The following is a 14,888-nucleotide window of genomic DNA, read 5'->3' on the forward strand; positions in this document are numbered from 1 at the left end:
CGGCTTCCTCTCACGAGTGCACTGGACAAGCAGAAGTGCTGGGGAGTTGGCTCCTTTAGCAGCTACTCTTAGTCAATGAGGAACAGGACTTAAAAGATACACAGCCCCATATCCTTGCCCCTCAGGCAGGACAGGGTGTGAGTGCATCTACACTATTTTCAGAGGCCCCTCGTGGAATTGCTCTCCATTGCTTGCAGCAGTACCCTGCTGGCCAGTCTCCACACCAGTGTTCTTGCCTTCCCTTCCCCGCTCCCCTTCCAAGGATTCCTGGGATCGCTTCCCAAATAAAATAACTTGCTCTAAAATCTGTGTCCCAGGATCTGCTTTGGGGCAAACCCAGCCTAAGACTGCAGAATGAGGGCATATTTTACTTCGTTGTTGTTATTGCCACAATAGTACAATGAGCTCCTTATATTGTCTATTCAGATGCACCGAAGCCTTAGTGTGCTCTGTTTATCATTCATCCTCTTTTTCAATTTCTTTCCTTCCCCCTCCCCTTCTTTCCCTCCATATACAACATGCACACACATACACATATTAGTATACACGCATATTATTATTTCCTGAACCCTCTGAGAATAAATATTTCAGTGCATATTTCTGAAAAACAAGGATATTCTGTTCTATAAGCACAGCACAGTTACCCAAACAATTTCCACTGTTTCTCCTTCTCACCCACCTGCTTATGCTTTATGGGGTCAGAGCTCTGCTTAGTCACAGACTGCCAGATGGCATTAAGTCACCGATTCTTCCTATACGAGGAAAGTATCATTTCCAGAATGAAATTACACAGACAGAGACAGATAAGACTTTGCCGTCCATAGAAGCAGTGCAGACATGTCACAATCACAGACTGGCAGCTGGGCCCGTGCAATTTGCACCGATCGCCTGTCTCTTTTTGTACTTTCTGAGCAGGAGCCTCTGGGGTTTATTACATCATCACCCCTGACGTGCCCTGGCATCTTCTGTTCCATGTCAACGAGCGCACATTTGTCCAATGTCCTCGATCCACCACTGCAGTCCCCATGCACATTTCTGGGTCTCCTCCCGGGAAGCCTGAAAGGCACCTCCAATCTAGCACATCCCAAACCACACCCACAATCTTCTCTCCAAACCCAGCGCTCTGCTGGGGGAGCATTTCTCTTCTAGGGGAACGGTACCGCCACCCTCGCTGTTGTGTGCATGTTCATCCTTGACACCTGGCTTTACTTACCCCACCTCCACATGCAATCCATCATCTTCTTCCACCTCTCCCATCATCACCACCACCCTTGTACACACTACCAACACCTGTCACCTGGACTACGGCAGTAATCTCTGAGCCGCTCTGCACCCACCCCAGCCTCCCTTCCAGCTAGTCTGCACCCTGTAGCTAGACAAAAGTAATTGAAACCCAAATCTGACCATGTCATTATTCTCTTAAAAGGCATAAATGGTTTCTAATTAGTGTTTGAACATACAAAGACCCTTAACTTAGCCACCCCGGTCTGACCTCCACCTACATCTCCTGCTCTGCCCTTAGAGCCTTGCCCCAGCCATGCGGCCTTTGTTCAGCCGCCTTGCTCCCTGTGTTGTCTGCACCCCAGGGCCTCTTCCCCGTGTTCTCTCTACTTGGAATACTAATCACTTCTTCTCTCTAACCTCTTTTAGACTGTAGTTCAAGTCTCACTTTGGTCCCATTACACATGATATTTCCTTGAATGACATCTCTCTTTTTCTCATAATGAGCAGAGTTGCAAATTTTATGTTTACTTTGTGATTGTACAATTACTGTGTCCTCCATCAGATTATATAAAATCCATAGTACAGGGCTGTGTCTTGTGGGCTTATTATGTACTGCAGGCTTACAGAGTATATTAAACTTGGTAGACAGTCAGTAAATAGTTGCTGAATAAAGAAAGAAGCAAGGGTAGCTGAGTTTTCTAGCTCATCTCTTTGGACTAATAAATTGTTCAGGCACAATTTACTTGGAACCATTCAAGAGCGATCTGTGTTTTAAAAACCAGATGTGAAAAGATTGATCAGAAAAAGGACAAACTGGAGAATTCAAACTTTGACAAGGGATAACATAAGTGACTTGTCGATAACCAACCCACAGAAAGCAGTTGTCACGTTAGCCTGGCCACATTATGTGCAGCACATACAGAAATTACTCACAGAAAGCAATGGCTAGAAGCTCTGTCTTACACAGGGACCTGATTTTGATGTTGGAAAAAACTGTAAAAGAATCCTGCACGGTCTAGACCATTTAGGATAAACTGTCAAAGGCACCAACATCTCAATAGAGAGTGACTAAGCATAAATTCCAATCCTGATTTCATAGGACTGTTTCCAGGAGAAAAAGTTCATTGTGGCAAACTCCTTCTCAAAATAGCTCAATGCACTTATTTTCCATCCTGAGCCTGTGCTGTGACAATTACAGCTCTTTCCAGTTCCCTGCAAAAGCCAGGCTGTCAGACAGACACTATCGTTTCTGAAAATGGGTCTGCATTTGCCTCGGCTACATGGGAGCAATTAGCAGGCAGACCCCTTATCTGGGCAGTCAACACCCTGTCTTTGCTTTTGAGCAATGGCCGAGTTTAAAGGCTACTAATGATGTTGCAGAGCAGACTGTTGGTGGAGAGTGGCCAACGGGAATTGCCAGGTTCCTACCTATTTAACATGTCATTCCGTGTCCAGCCGTAAGGGTCGGTCTTGCTGAGGGTGAAGTGGGACAACCCTCTATTGAGACAAGCCCAGTCAGCTAGGCTTAATTGAAGACTTGGAATATAAGCAGGAACACATTCTGGATGCTGCACTTTTTGTACTGCCCTTTCCACATTTGTAACACAAATGTTTGCCTTTGCTAGAAGTAATGGAGCTGGACCAAGGTGTTTCCTGGCACAATGACTGAGGTCATGGGGCCCATGTCACATGAAATCCAGGGCACAGATGGGCTCATGTGGCACCTCCAGGACAATCGACTGCCAAAGCTCTCTTCTTTGGACTTGGAACAACAGAGTCAATAAAAGCCATCCCTCCACAGTCTTCTGGCATGTACATCTCAGCCGTGTACTCTGAGGATTTGTCAGAACTATACGGTGAAAGAAGCAACGATACTTTCCTGGCCACAAAAACTGCTGAAGTGGAACCAACTGGTATATATATTTTTAAACTCTAGTATAACAAAGAGGCAGTCTTTAAAAAAAGAGCACTGTTTAAAAGATATTTCAGCTGGAAGGAAGCAGGTGTTTATATATGCTTAGGGGAGCTCTGTGGTCCTTAGTAATTTTGAGTAACTCCTAAAATGCCTATTAGGAGTTTTTCCATTTTAATGTCCTGCAGTTATATATTGCAATGATTTGAAGGTGCGTATGTGAGGGGGTTGGTCAGCACAGGGAGAGCCGCCTTGGTACGGGATGGTCATTGACTACTGTTCATAGCCAGCCTAGCACAAGAGAACTTGATTCACAGAGATTCTAGAGGCCTCGAAGGTAGGAAGAGCCACACGGCACTCAGAGCAGCCCCTTATTATTCTGTGTGCAATCTCAGCCATTCCACTTCGCATCTCTTGGCCTCAGTTTCTTCATCCAGGTGTTCTAACCCTCCTTAGACTGTCTGTGTTTGTAGCATGACGGAGCGAAATGAAATGTAAACCAGGAAGAACTAAGTTTGAATTCTTGCTCTGGTGCTCCTCTGAGGATAGACCTTGTTCTTCTGTGAACAAGCAGCAGTCACAATGACCGTCACCCAGTCAGCAAGTGAGGGCAAAGTGAGGCAGTGCGTGGACAACCCCCAGCCCATAGTAGGTGCTCAATGCACTCATGGTACTCCTCTCACTCCCTTTGCTTCAGTTGTTCTCAGCTTGGTTTTCTTTTCAAATACAATTGGCTCATTTAGAAGTAAACATGACACCTTTGAAACAATCTGTATGCAGATTTTGGCACATAAAAATGGAACTAAACCCAGTGATTTTACTCTTAATTATTCATGTTGAACATACCATGTGCACTTGGGGATGTACTTGCTTTTCATCCAAGATGACTGTATATTAGAGCGATGAAATGCCATTTTAAATAGTTGTAAAGCTCAGGCCTCACAAACACCCAGGACCAGACAGTATAATGAATTAATACACTTGGCGTGTTCAGAGCGCCTCTGCCCACAGTAGGGTGACATTAGCACAAAAGCTGTGTACAGCAAACCCAGGAACTTGGGCCAAGGGACAGTCGCACATGGCTGGAGAGATGTAAAAGACGCAGGGAGGCGAGTTCTGTGAGAGCGCCGTGTTGTGCAAGAGAGTCCAGCACAGTCCAGAAACTCACCGCCATGATCCCAGTGCTTGAGCTTTCGGAGGCAGATGACAGAGTGGGAATACAATAGGAAAACATCCAGGACGACCAAAGAATAAGAGCAATCAGTTACAGAGCAACACTCAGAATTGAGAGACTGCCTACGCACGAAGTAACCTTCCCTTTCGGCTGCAGAAGTGGGAAATACATGCCGAAACTCCTTAAACACGTGCAGGGAAGAAAACCAAGGACATCAGCTTACCTAGTTTAGCACAGTTCAAGTTCAAGGTAATGTCAGCTTTGACACTCTTAAAATAGCAGGCAAATACTCTTCATCTAAAAAGAATACTTAAGCAAATATGTAGTGACTTAGAAGTTTCTACAGAAAATGAGGGAAAAGTAAGAATCTATAGAATTTTTTTTTTTAGATTTTGTTTATTTATTTTTAGAGAGGGGAAGGGAGGGAGAAAGAGAGAGAGAGAAACATTGATGTGTGGTTGCATCTCACATGGCCCTCACTGGGGACCTGGCCTGCAACCCAGGCATGTGCCCTGACTGGGAATCGAACCTGCGACCCTAATGCCATGGCCAGCAGCCCATGCTCGATCCACCGAGCTACACCAGCCAGGGCTAGAATCTATGGAATTTAATATATGTGGTCCATCAAAGTTCAGTTCAAACTATTTTGGAGCTATCTGTACTGCAATGAGTCTTAACATACTTTAAATGACTAATATTCTAACTAAACTCATAATGGAGGCCTTTGATTAAATAATTAATATCAAATATTCTAACTGGCACCAAGGATATATTGCCTCTGAGGAAATGATGAAAAGTTTTATTAAAATAGACTTTTATCGGAGGAACTAAGTGACATAAAAATGATATGGCAGTAGCATTAACCCCCTGATCTCAGGTCTCGGGCATCTTAAGGAGCATTACATGCGAGGGCTTTTTGCATTTTTAGGAAGTTTGAGTTGACAATAGGGACATCCTAATCTCCCAAAGAATTCAACCGCTGCTAATTCATCATTTTGTCCTCTGCATTAAGAGTGATATGGTGTCAGGGAGGCCAGTGCAACAGGCAGCCGACTCTACAGGGCAGGGAAGTCGAGACCAGATTTCCCATTTTGGGCGTCCGAGGAGCAAGGAGAAGTTGAATCTGCTGGTGGGAGAGAGCTTCACTGATCTTCAAAAGGCATTAAACTCTGTCAGCTGCAGGTGTGCAGCAGGTACGATCTGGACAAGTCCTTCAGCTCCTCTTAGCATTCCTGCAAAGTCAGTTGGCGACTGCAGCCATGAGCTCTGAAAGGGCTTTTCATGGCAAGAAAGGGCAGTTCAGATAAAGTTGTGCCACCAGGAAGGTGTCAGAGAGACTGGCCATGATCCACCATATCAGATGAAGCGTGACAGGCCCCTGTCTAGAGTCTTGTGGACAAGGGCTACTTTGAGCTGAAATGACCTCAAATCCTGTCATGACTGCAGGCAGCAGTACGCATATTTTCATGAAGCCTCTTATTTGACACACTGGCCTTGTGGCAGAGAGAAGCACTCGGTTAGGCAGCATGCGGACTTTGTCAACTGCCACAAGCCCAGATGGCCAAGCCCCCACCCACACCAAACACACGCTCACACGCATACACCCAGAGTGCTGATTGCTCATGTTTTCAATGAACTCATTTTATCACTGTCTAGATTAGCTCCAGCAAAGATCAGCACTGTGGCATGGGTGAATATCTTTGCAGAAGTTGAATGTCACTGCCACCTGCTTAGCAAGTGTCATAAAATAATGCAAGGTTGCCAATGGAAAACTCAACCTAGCTGTGAGCAGAGTAGAGGCGAAATGGAGAAAAGAACAAGAGAAACCAGAGGGGGCGAGTGTCTTTAAGCAGCGAGGTAAATAGAAATCAAGGACACACAAGATGCCCAGACAAAATGCTCTCTGAGGAAATACAAATAGAGGGCGCCGTGCATGTTGCAAACTTCAAAGTTAGCAGCACACTTGTGATTGGAGCCTTCCTGGGGATGGGCAAGAGCATATGTAGGAAAGAAAGCTGAAACTGACAGAATGAACCAACTGAAATGTTAAAGCAGAAGTATGCTCTTATGGCATGTTCTTCTGAGCTGAACACAATCCTCCCCAAACACCAAAACACTGGGAACACGCTTAGAAAGCAAGTGTATTTTAGGTTCCCAGGCAGCAAGCATAAGCTGTTTGCTCCTTCTAAAGTTGCTCTTTCTACCAGAACTCAGTTCTAGGATGCTGCTTCTCATTATACAGCCAAGTTAAAGCTGCCTGAGAGACGTCTTTCCCCCCTCAAGTAACTTAAGTAATATGGGGTTAGAGCAACATCAGCACTGGCAGCCACACGTAGACTGGGTGGGCATTTGGCTCACAGCAGTCTAGGAAAAGAGTCTCTCACCCCGGGAGTACTTATGAAGCTTTCTACCAGAAAATTTATAGTCATTTTGTGTCTTCTGGGTAGAGATTATTCTTAATCTTAAAGAACCAAAGTGCCAATTTGCAGATACTGCTTTTTCAACTCTCAGGAGTGTTCTAACAAAACAGGATCGTCTTTTTGGTAGGCAGAGTATATTGCTTAATGTTCATCTAGCAATTACGCATTAACCTGTTCATATTTCAATGGAAGGACTCGAGGGAAAGGGGAGAGAATTGATTTTATGACAGTGTTACAGAGACGGTTGAAAGGCATTACTGAACCTGTATATTAGTAATGTTCTGTGTCACATACAAAGATGAATAAGACACAGTCCCTGTCCTTAGAAGCACTTACAGTTTAGTGAGAAAGACAGATGAGGAGAAAATAATACAAGGGAGTATGGTCACTGCAGAGTCTGCATCTGACTTGGAGCTGGATAACCTTAGTCTGAGAGGTCAAATGCACAAAGCTGTGACCGGACTGCTTGGGTTCAAATCCCAGCTCTGCCGCTTCTAGCTGTTGGACTTGAGCAATTTTACTTTCTCTATGCCTGTGTCTTGCCTGTGGCATGGAGACAATAATAGGGTTATTATTAATATGACCCCAGTGGGTCATAGGGTCTCTGTGAGCATTAAGCCAGTCAGTAGAAGCAAAGCATTTAGAACAGTGCTGGGCATATAGTAAGTGTTCACTAAGACTCTTATTGATTTTAGGGAAGAAAGAGGGTCTCATATTGGGAAATAGTGCCCTGAAATAGTCAAGAGAGCTTGTGAGGAATTCTTCCCCACAACTTACTTAAGAACAAATCTATTCTCATCTGTATACCAGTGTGTTGAAAACCTATTATACCTGGTGAACGGTACACAAAAATCATGAGTATAAATCATGATCCTTATTTCAAGGGATTTATAATCCAATGCAGGTGGAAAGGGACAACAAATAATCATAATCTAATTTACGATATTTTCAGTAGTACTGGAAAGGTACCAAAAAATATTACATTGAAGTTGAAAGAGAGAAGAGGTAAAGAAGGCTTGGCTTTTGGCATGGGGACTTTGAAGGGTCTTGAAGGTAAAGGGATGGGTAGGTCAAGCAAGCAGTTGTAACTGGAATCACAAGAAGAGGGAGCTAGAAGGCTAGCCAAGTTCGTTTTCAATCACCATCATAGTGATGAGAATTGACTCTATAGGAATGGAGGAGGCTGCTCAGGGAAAGTCCACACAAAGGAAAGTCTGGAGGAGGGATCAGTGGGAAGTATTGGTGGGATGGTCAGAAGCCTGGGGCCACAGGCCGGAGTGTCAGTGGGCTGTGTGAAAACAGAGTCAATAGGTATAGGCTATGTTTTCCTAAAGTAGGAAACATGGGGATTGAAGAAGGAAGAAAGATTAAGGAAAGGTCTTTGTTTTCTCTGATGGACTGGAGTCAAGTTCATGGGGCAAGTCCTGCCACATGAGCCCTGCTTGGCTATGAATCATTATAGCTGCATGCTCAGCATTGCCCAGTCCTGAGCCAATAGGAGTATGTTAGCAGTATCTTAGGATTTCCTCCCACCGGTAAATAGAGTGCTGATCCCACAGTGTATTTGTCCTGGGAGCAAGAGCATCATGTTCAGCCTTCCTGGCTAACTTGTATTGGATATGGTCCCCACCACTGGGGAGATTCTAGGTCTGAACCTAAGTCTTGTTGGATAGAGGCCATGGCCTCTTGCCTAGACCCAAGTCAGCATCCTGTATCCCTTATATGAACTTTCATCTAAAAGCATTGCTGTCTCCTAGCATGTCCATAGCATAGCTTATTCTGATTGTCTTAGATTACTATGTCCTCTTGCCCTTGACCATCTGGACTACTGCTTCTCTCTCACAGCTGGCTAATCCTTCTGCCTCAGTTATACTCGCAGTATACTTCCACGCAGCTATTGGCTCTCCCCTTCTCTATGTTCTGGGATTCTCAGCAAAATGTGTGGCCGAGCCTCTGCATTTATAGCAATAGACAGAGGGATGAAAGCCATTGCCAAGAGGCTTGAAGATGTAGCTGAGAGAGGGCTAGTTGATGGTACAGGGTACCCAAGAAGCCAGTGAGAATGAACTCTTTTTTATGGGTTTGACTCATTAAAGAGAGGAATGCATTTTCCCCAGAGATAAAATTTAAAAGAGCTAACAACGCTAAAACAAATCCATAAAATATGTCAGGCAGGCCCTTCACTACGGGTTTTGCTTGTATTTGTATTTATTTATTTAAAAGATTTTATTTATTTATTTTAGAGAGAGGGGAAAGGAGGGAGAAAGAGAGGAGAGAAACATCAACGTGTGGTTGTCTCTCGCGTGCCTGCTACTGGGGACCTGGCCCACAACCCACGCTGTGTCCTGACTGGGAATTGAACCAGCGACCTTTTGGTTTGCAGGTCGGCACTCAATCCACTGAGCCACACGAGCCAGGGCTATTATTGAATTTAATACTCTTGCCAGCACTATGCAGAGGCTCTAATGTCACCCCTAGTCCTCAGATGAGGAAACTGGGCCTGGAGCAGTTAGGTCACGGGTGAAACCACACAGGTGAGAAGTGATGGCTGGGCTGTAATTATGGCCTGACTCCCAGTCCTGCCCTCATCATCTCTCCTCAGGAAGTGTGTGTTGATGAAGGCATTGCCTGAGTCCGAAGTGTATGGAGCAGCAATTGAAGAGCTAATGTCGAATCTCTCAAGGTCATAAAGAAAAGGAAGTGAGGGTATCTCTAGAGATTGGGTTTGTGGGGCTTAGTCATCTCCATAGAACTTCACAGGAGCAGAAAAGGGTTGGAATGGCCACTGGGGGACAGTCAGGGGCGTCGACAGCACGACTAAAAGGTCTGGACGGCAGCCGGGGCCCAGCTGGGGCTGGATAATGTGCGTTTTCTAGTGAAACCCATGAATGCAGTTTTACGAGTTTCTCCAGCAACCTTTCGCCGCCCATGTACAGAGGACCCGCAGAAGAGATGGGGAGCCTTTCTGCTCACTCTGTAAGACTCAACACTTGATTACAAGCCCGGAAGAGCCGTGTCAGGGGCTGGTGCACTGAGCCATCTGCAGAGAAGGAATAATGGGATCCCGTGAGGCCAGGGATGGGCCAGGTGGGAATGACGGAAGCTTGAGATGGGACAATAGAGTTTACTGCCGAAGGGACGGACCACGAGGAAGCCTGTATAACCAGAATGGGGCCAGGGAGGATTGAAAGGGGCTGGGAGGCTGCTGTGAAAAGGAAGCTGTTTGCAAAAATACATCCATTGATGTCCGCTTACTATAGCAGCCTAGGAAACGGCGCCTTCCCTACTCACCCAGGGTGAGTAATAACGTGTGTCAGGCAAGGATAAGGGAATGCTTATTTCTTTCTGTTTACTACCAAAGAAAATCGGGGGCTGGACAGGATGGTAAAACACCGGCCCTGGTAAAACGCCTGGTGTTTGCTAATGAGGTTGTATTACAACCATGCTCTGCCTTTCAAAACAACACCCCCAGGAAAAAGAAATAAAGTCATTTTCCTTTCTAGGCAGAAGATTTAACATTGCTTAACAATAACACTTAACATCGCTGAGCCCTTAGCCTCAGGCAACCTCATAACTACTAAGTGCTAGAAATTGTCTTGTTCCTGGATTGGCTAGGGCTCTGGCTTCGCTGTGTGGAGTGGCATTTAGCCGGGCAGCGGGCTGCATGGGCCCACGTTAAAGGTGACCCTCAACCTGGGCACACCTTATATCAAGTCCACGGCCACTGGACAGCATTTTCTCTCTGTGTCAATGGCTCCAAATTTGGCACATAAATCAATATTATTGAGTTTATCTTAAAGATTTCGGTGAAAAACTTCCACAAACAACATAGGAATCAAATCAGTCAGCACATTAGGTCCTCCATAAGGTTGGCCACTAACTTCCTATAGATAGGATTATTCCTATTTTTATTAAAAAATTTAACTCTGTAACTATTTTAAAGCTTCCTGCTGCTGTGACAAAGTGGGGTCTGGTGCCTTAAGGAGGTGTGTTCTCCCAACTGTCCTGGCAAAGGGGACAGAGCAGTGGAGGTGGTGCCGTTCAGTTCAGTGGACAGGAAACTTTCCGTGGCCTGGCAGCTTAGGGTCCCAGGGTAAATGTCAAGGGCGAGTGGCCTCTGCACACCTTCTCAGCAGCCAGCAGTGTATCTGCTGCCTCTGCCTCTGCAGCTTGGTGGGTAAATACGGAGGCCCTTCCGCCCGAGGATCGGAGCACATAGTTGAGGGTCCTTTGCATCTTCCTTTTAGATACTGAGGCAGAAACTTGACTTTGAGCCTCCACTCCCCATTTAAAACCAGTGCCAAAGATCTCTCCTGCATTTGTCTGAGCCCTATTCATTGTCCCTCATGGTGACACGGTTGCCAGGTAGCTACAAAGGTCTGTGCAGCTAATCACTCCTACCCTTGTGTGTATGGGTAAGAATGGGCTGTTTATCAAACTTGTTTTCCTCCTAAGATGCTTCCATTCAGCTGCAGTTATATTCTCGGGGCTGGCAGGATTTTATCAATTCATACATTGTGATGATAGCTTCAGAGCCACAAACAGCATAAATGCATTGCCTTTGTCAGAAGACACCCTCCGCAGTATTTAATCTAAAATAGACTTGTGTAGATGCAGCCAAGATTGAGTATTTCAAGGCTTATTAGTAAAAATAAATAGAGGTTGGACGTTCAGAGGACTTTATGTTAATAATGACGAATCTCAGCATTTGCAGGGCTGTCATAAAAGGCTGATTTGCGGGCTCCTGTCCGGGACTGCAGGGTCCTGAGGAGGCTGGCTGCGTCTCCACCCTCCATGTTCTCAGGGCCTGGGACAGAATGGATGAACAACAGACGTACTGGGAATGAATGAATGATTGAAATCTACAGAACCTTTCATGCTATTTTTGTGCTTTTGGTTTGTACCAGAAAATCTATTTCCTCAGTCTGAGATCAGGTTGGCCAGGAAGACATTAAGCTGTTTCCAATTTTCCTTTTTTTTCTTTCCTTTCACAAGAACATACTACTTTCCATCTGCCTTAACCACAATTTCCATACACTTCAACATTGGAAGCCAGAAATTTTATATTTAAAACAAATTTTGGGGACGACTTCCATCTTTTTAGAATGAAAACAAAATATGAGGCCAGGGAAAAATAGGGAGAGGCAGGAAATCCAGGATAGGAAAAAACTGTGAGACAAAAATATATATATATATATATATATATATATATATATATATATATATATATATATATAAAACACTTGATTTAAGGGACATAAAAGAAAAAAATAAACAAATGGGAATACATCAGATTAAAAAGCTTCTGCCTGGCTAAAGACCATCATCAAAATCAAAAGAAACTGACTGTATGGGAGAACATATTTGCCAACAATACCTTGGACAAGGGTTTGATCTAAAAACTATATATAAAGAACTCATATGACTCAACACCAGGAAGACAGACAATTTAATTAAAAAGATAGGCAAAGGACCTGAACAGACACTTCTCCAAGGAGGACATACAGAGGGCCCATAGACACATGAAAAGATGCTCAGCATCACTAGCCATCAGAGAGATGCAAATTAAAACCACAGTGAGATACCACTTCACACCTGTCAGAATGGCCATCATAAACAAATCAACAAATGACAAGTGCTGGAGAGGATGTGGAGAAAAGAGAACCTTAGTGCACTGTTGGTGGGAATGCAGACTGGTGCAGCCACTGTGGAAAACAGGATGGAATTTCCTGGGAAAACTAAAAATGGAACTGCCTTTTGACCCAGCAATTCCACTGCTGGAATTATACCCTAAGAATCCTGAAACACCAATTCAAAACAACTTGCACACCCCAACGTTCATAGAAGCACTATTTAGAACAGCCAAGTGCTGGAAAGAGCCTAAGTAACCACCTGTAGATGAATGGATTAAAAAACTGTGGTACATTTACACAATGGGACACTATGCAGCAGAAAGGAAGAAGAAAGAATTCCTTCCCACTGCGACAGCACGGGTGTAACTGGAGGCTATTATGCTAAGTGAAATAAGTCAGCTGGTGAAAGAAAAATGCCATATGATCTCACTTATGAGAGGAATCTAATGAACAAAACTAACGAGCAAGAGAGAACCAGAGACATGGAAACAGGGAACGGACTGACAGCAGCCAGAAGAAAAGGGGTGGAGGGGTGGAGGGGTGGAGGGAAGGGGCAGGGGTTAGTTAGAGAACATGTATGCATGACCCATGGACATGGGCAACGGTGTGGGACCGACTGTGGGAGTGGGGGTGGGCTGGAAGAAGGAGGCAAAGGGGGAAAATTGGGACCGTTGTAATAGATAAACAAGAATAAAAAATTATTCTTGGGGTAAGTAAAATATAGAGGTAGTAAAGCTTTTAAAATATTGTATTTTGGGTATCCTGCCTAATTTGTGTTAAAATTAGGGGTAAGTAAAATATAGAGGTAGTAAAGCTTTTAAAATATTGTATTTTGGGTATCCTGACTAATTTGTGTTAAAAATTGGTTCTCTGCTAGACTTGAGATTTTATTACATTTGACAACATACTATGTAGAGCAGATGGTCACTTAGGCTATGCCTATTAGACTTTTTAGGATGTTATTTTTGTTATAATTTGTTATGAATTTGCACACAGAAGTTAGCACTTTTACAACTCAGCTTTGATGATAAGTTCAACTTAGGGTCTTTCCTTTTTTAAAGGAGATATTTTGTAACATTTCAGTTTTCTGGTTGTCATTGACCTTTCTTTGTTTTTTTTCCCTCCTCAAATTCACTAATTCTCACGCTCTGCACTCATTTAACTCCCATAGAGGCTGCACTGGATGTAAGTTTGGAAAGGTTTCTTCTTTGTCATGTGCTACTGATAGCAGACTAAAATTATTCCTCATCTCACAGATAAGAGCGCCGACCTTTGAGAACTGCATCTCATTTTCAGGGGTGTCTAGTTACAGCATCGGTGGATCACGTTAGGCCAGAGTCGCCAGGTGAACCTTTCCCACGCAGTTCTTCCTCTCCTGCACTGTGCTCCTGCTTCTCATAAATATTTGCTTATGGCCTAAAGATCACAGTCGGATTCTAAGTCAAGCAAAGGACACCTTCCCAGGTTCACATTTCTCTCCTGCATTTTAACACCCACATGAAGCTCCAAGGTTAAGGTTGGCTTGCCCTTTCTCGTGGGTACCTCCGAGGACAGAGGATTTACTATTTTATTGTCTCTAAGCTTGGTGCAGGGTGTTCAATACCACTTTTATAGCAATGGCTTAGGATTCCCATTCAGGATTCAATATTCTTGCTGACATGTCCAATTCCAATGATATACTATTTTCTTCCCTTAAAAAATAACCCACAAGTGTTTCAATTATTAGCACAGTTGTGAAGATGGCACCACGGTTGCTGCAGACGGAAGCGAGACAAAATTGTAACATATTCCCTATTTCAAAGCCAGATGTCTATCTCATGTAGATTTCAATAAAGACCTCATTTTGGGGGAGCTGGTGACGGGAGACCCCTCAGTGATGTACCTTGGTAGAGATGCGTACTGTCTCTCCACCCCCTCGAAGCGGAGGCTGTGTGCGTTCCCATCTGGACCCTTTCCAGGCACCTGTGGAGAGAAAAGTAATTAGAGATGAAGACCCATTATGCACCCTGGTTACTGACAATGCATCTCAAAATTATAATCAGTGCACAAATGCTGCTGTCGCCTGCCAACAATCAACCATGGGAAAGCAAGCAAGAATTCAGTATCGCTATACGAATTGGCGACGAAGCCACAAACACGGCATTTAACAACAAAGTCACTTCTTTCAAAAGGGAGTCATTGTCAAACTGACTCCTTCCTGTCACCACACCAGGGACAGTCTGTCGGCTGTAAGAACACTTTAAAAAAATAGGCTTTAATTTCTACAACAGCTTTAGACTTGCAGAAAAACTGGGCAGTATGGAGCATCTCTTCACACCTGTTTCCCCATCACTAACATCTCACATCAACACGGTGCATGTCTCACCACTGACGGGTTAACACTGATGTGCTATTGGTAACTACAGCCCATGGCTTATTCAGAGTTTAACGTACTGTGCTTTTCTGTTCCAGGGTCCCACATTACATTTAGTTATCATATCTCCTTGGGCTCTTATTGGCTGCAACAAGGACTGTAGTGTCAAAAG

At 44.3% G+C, this 14,888-nt stretch overlaps 1 protein-coding gene across 2 annotated transcripts in view; it reads right to left on the minus strand.

Annotated features, from left to right (window-relative positions):
- PARD3B (par-3 family cell polarity regulator beta) overlaps positions 1–14,888 on the minus strand; it is a 977,832-nt gene that overhangs the window by 42,185 nt on the left and 920,759 nt on the right. For both annotated transcript variants that reach the window (XM_037166016.2, XM_037166014.2), the window contains one exon: positions 14,246–14,325. In XM_037166016.2, the coding sequence (XP_037021911.2) occupies positions 14,246–14,325 (80 nt within the window). The remainder of the gene's footprint in view (positions 1–14,245; positions 14,326–14,888) is intronic.

The sequence above is a fragment of the Artibeus jamaicensis genome, unplaced genomic scaffold (genome assembly GCF_021234435.1).
Source record: "Artibeus jamaicensis isolate MK-2021 breed Jamaican fruit bat unplaced genomic scaffold, CSHL_Jam_final contig_1015, whole genome shotgun sequence".
NCBI classification, from domain to species: Eukaryota; Metazoa; Chordata; class Mammalia; order Chiroptera; family Phyllostomidae; genus Artibeus; species Artibeus jamaicensis.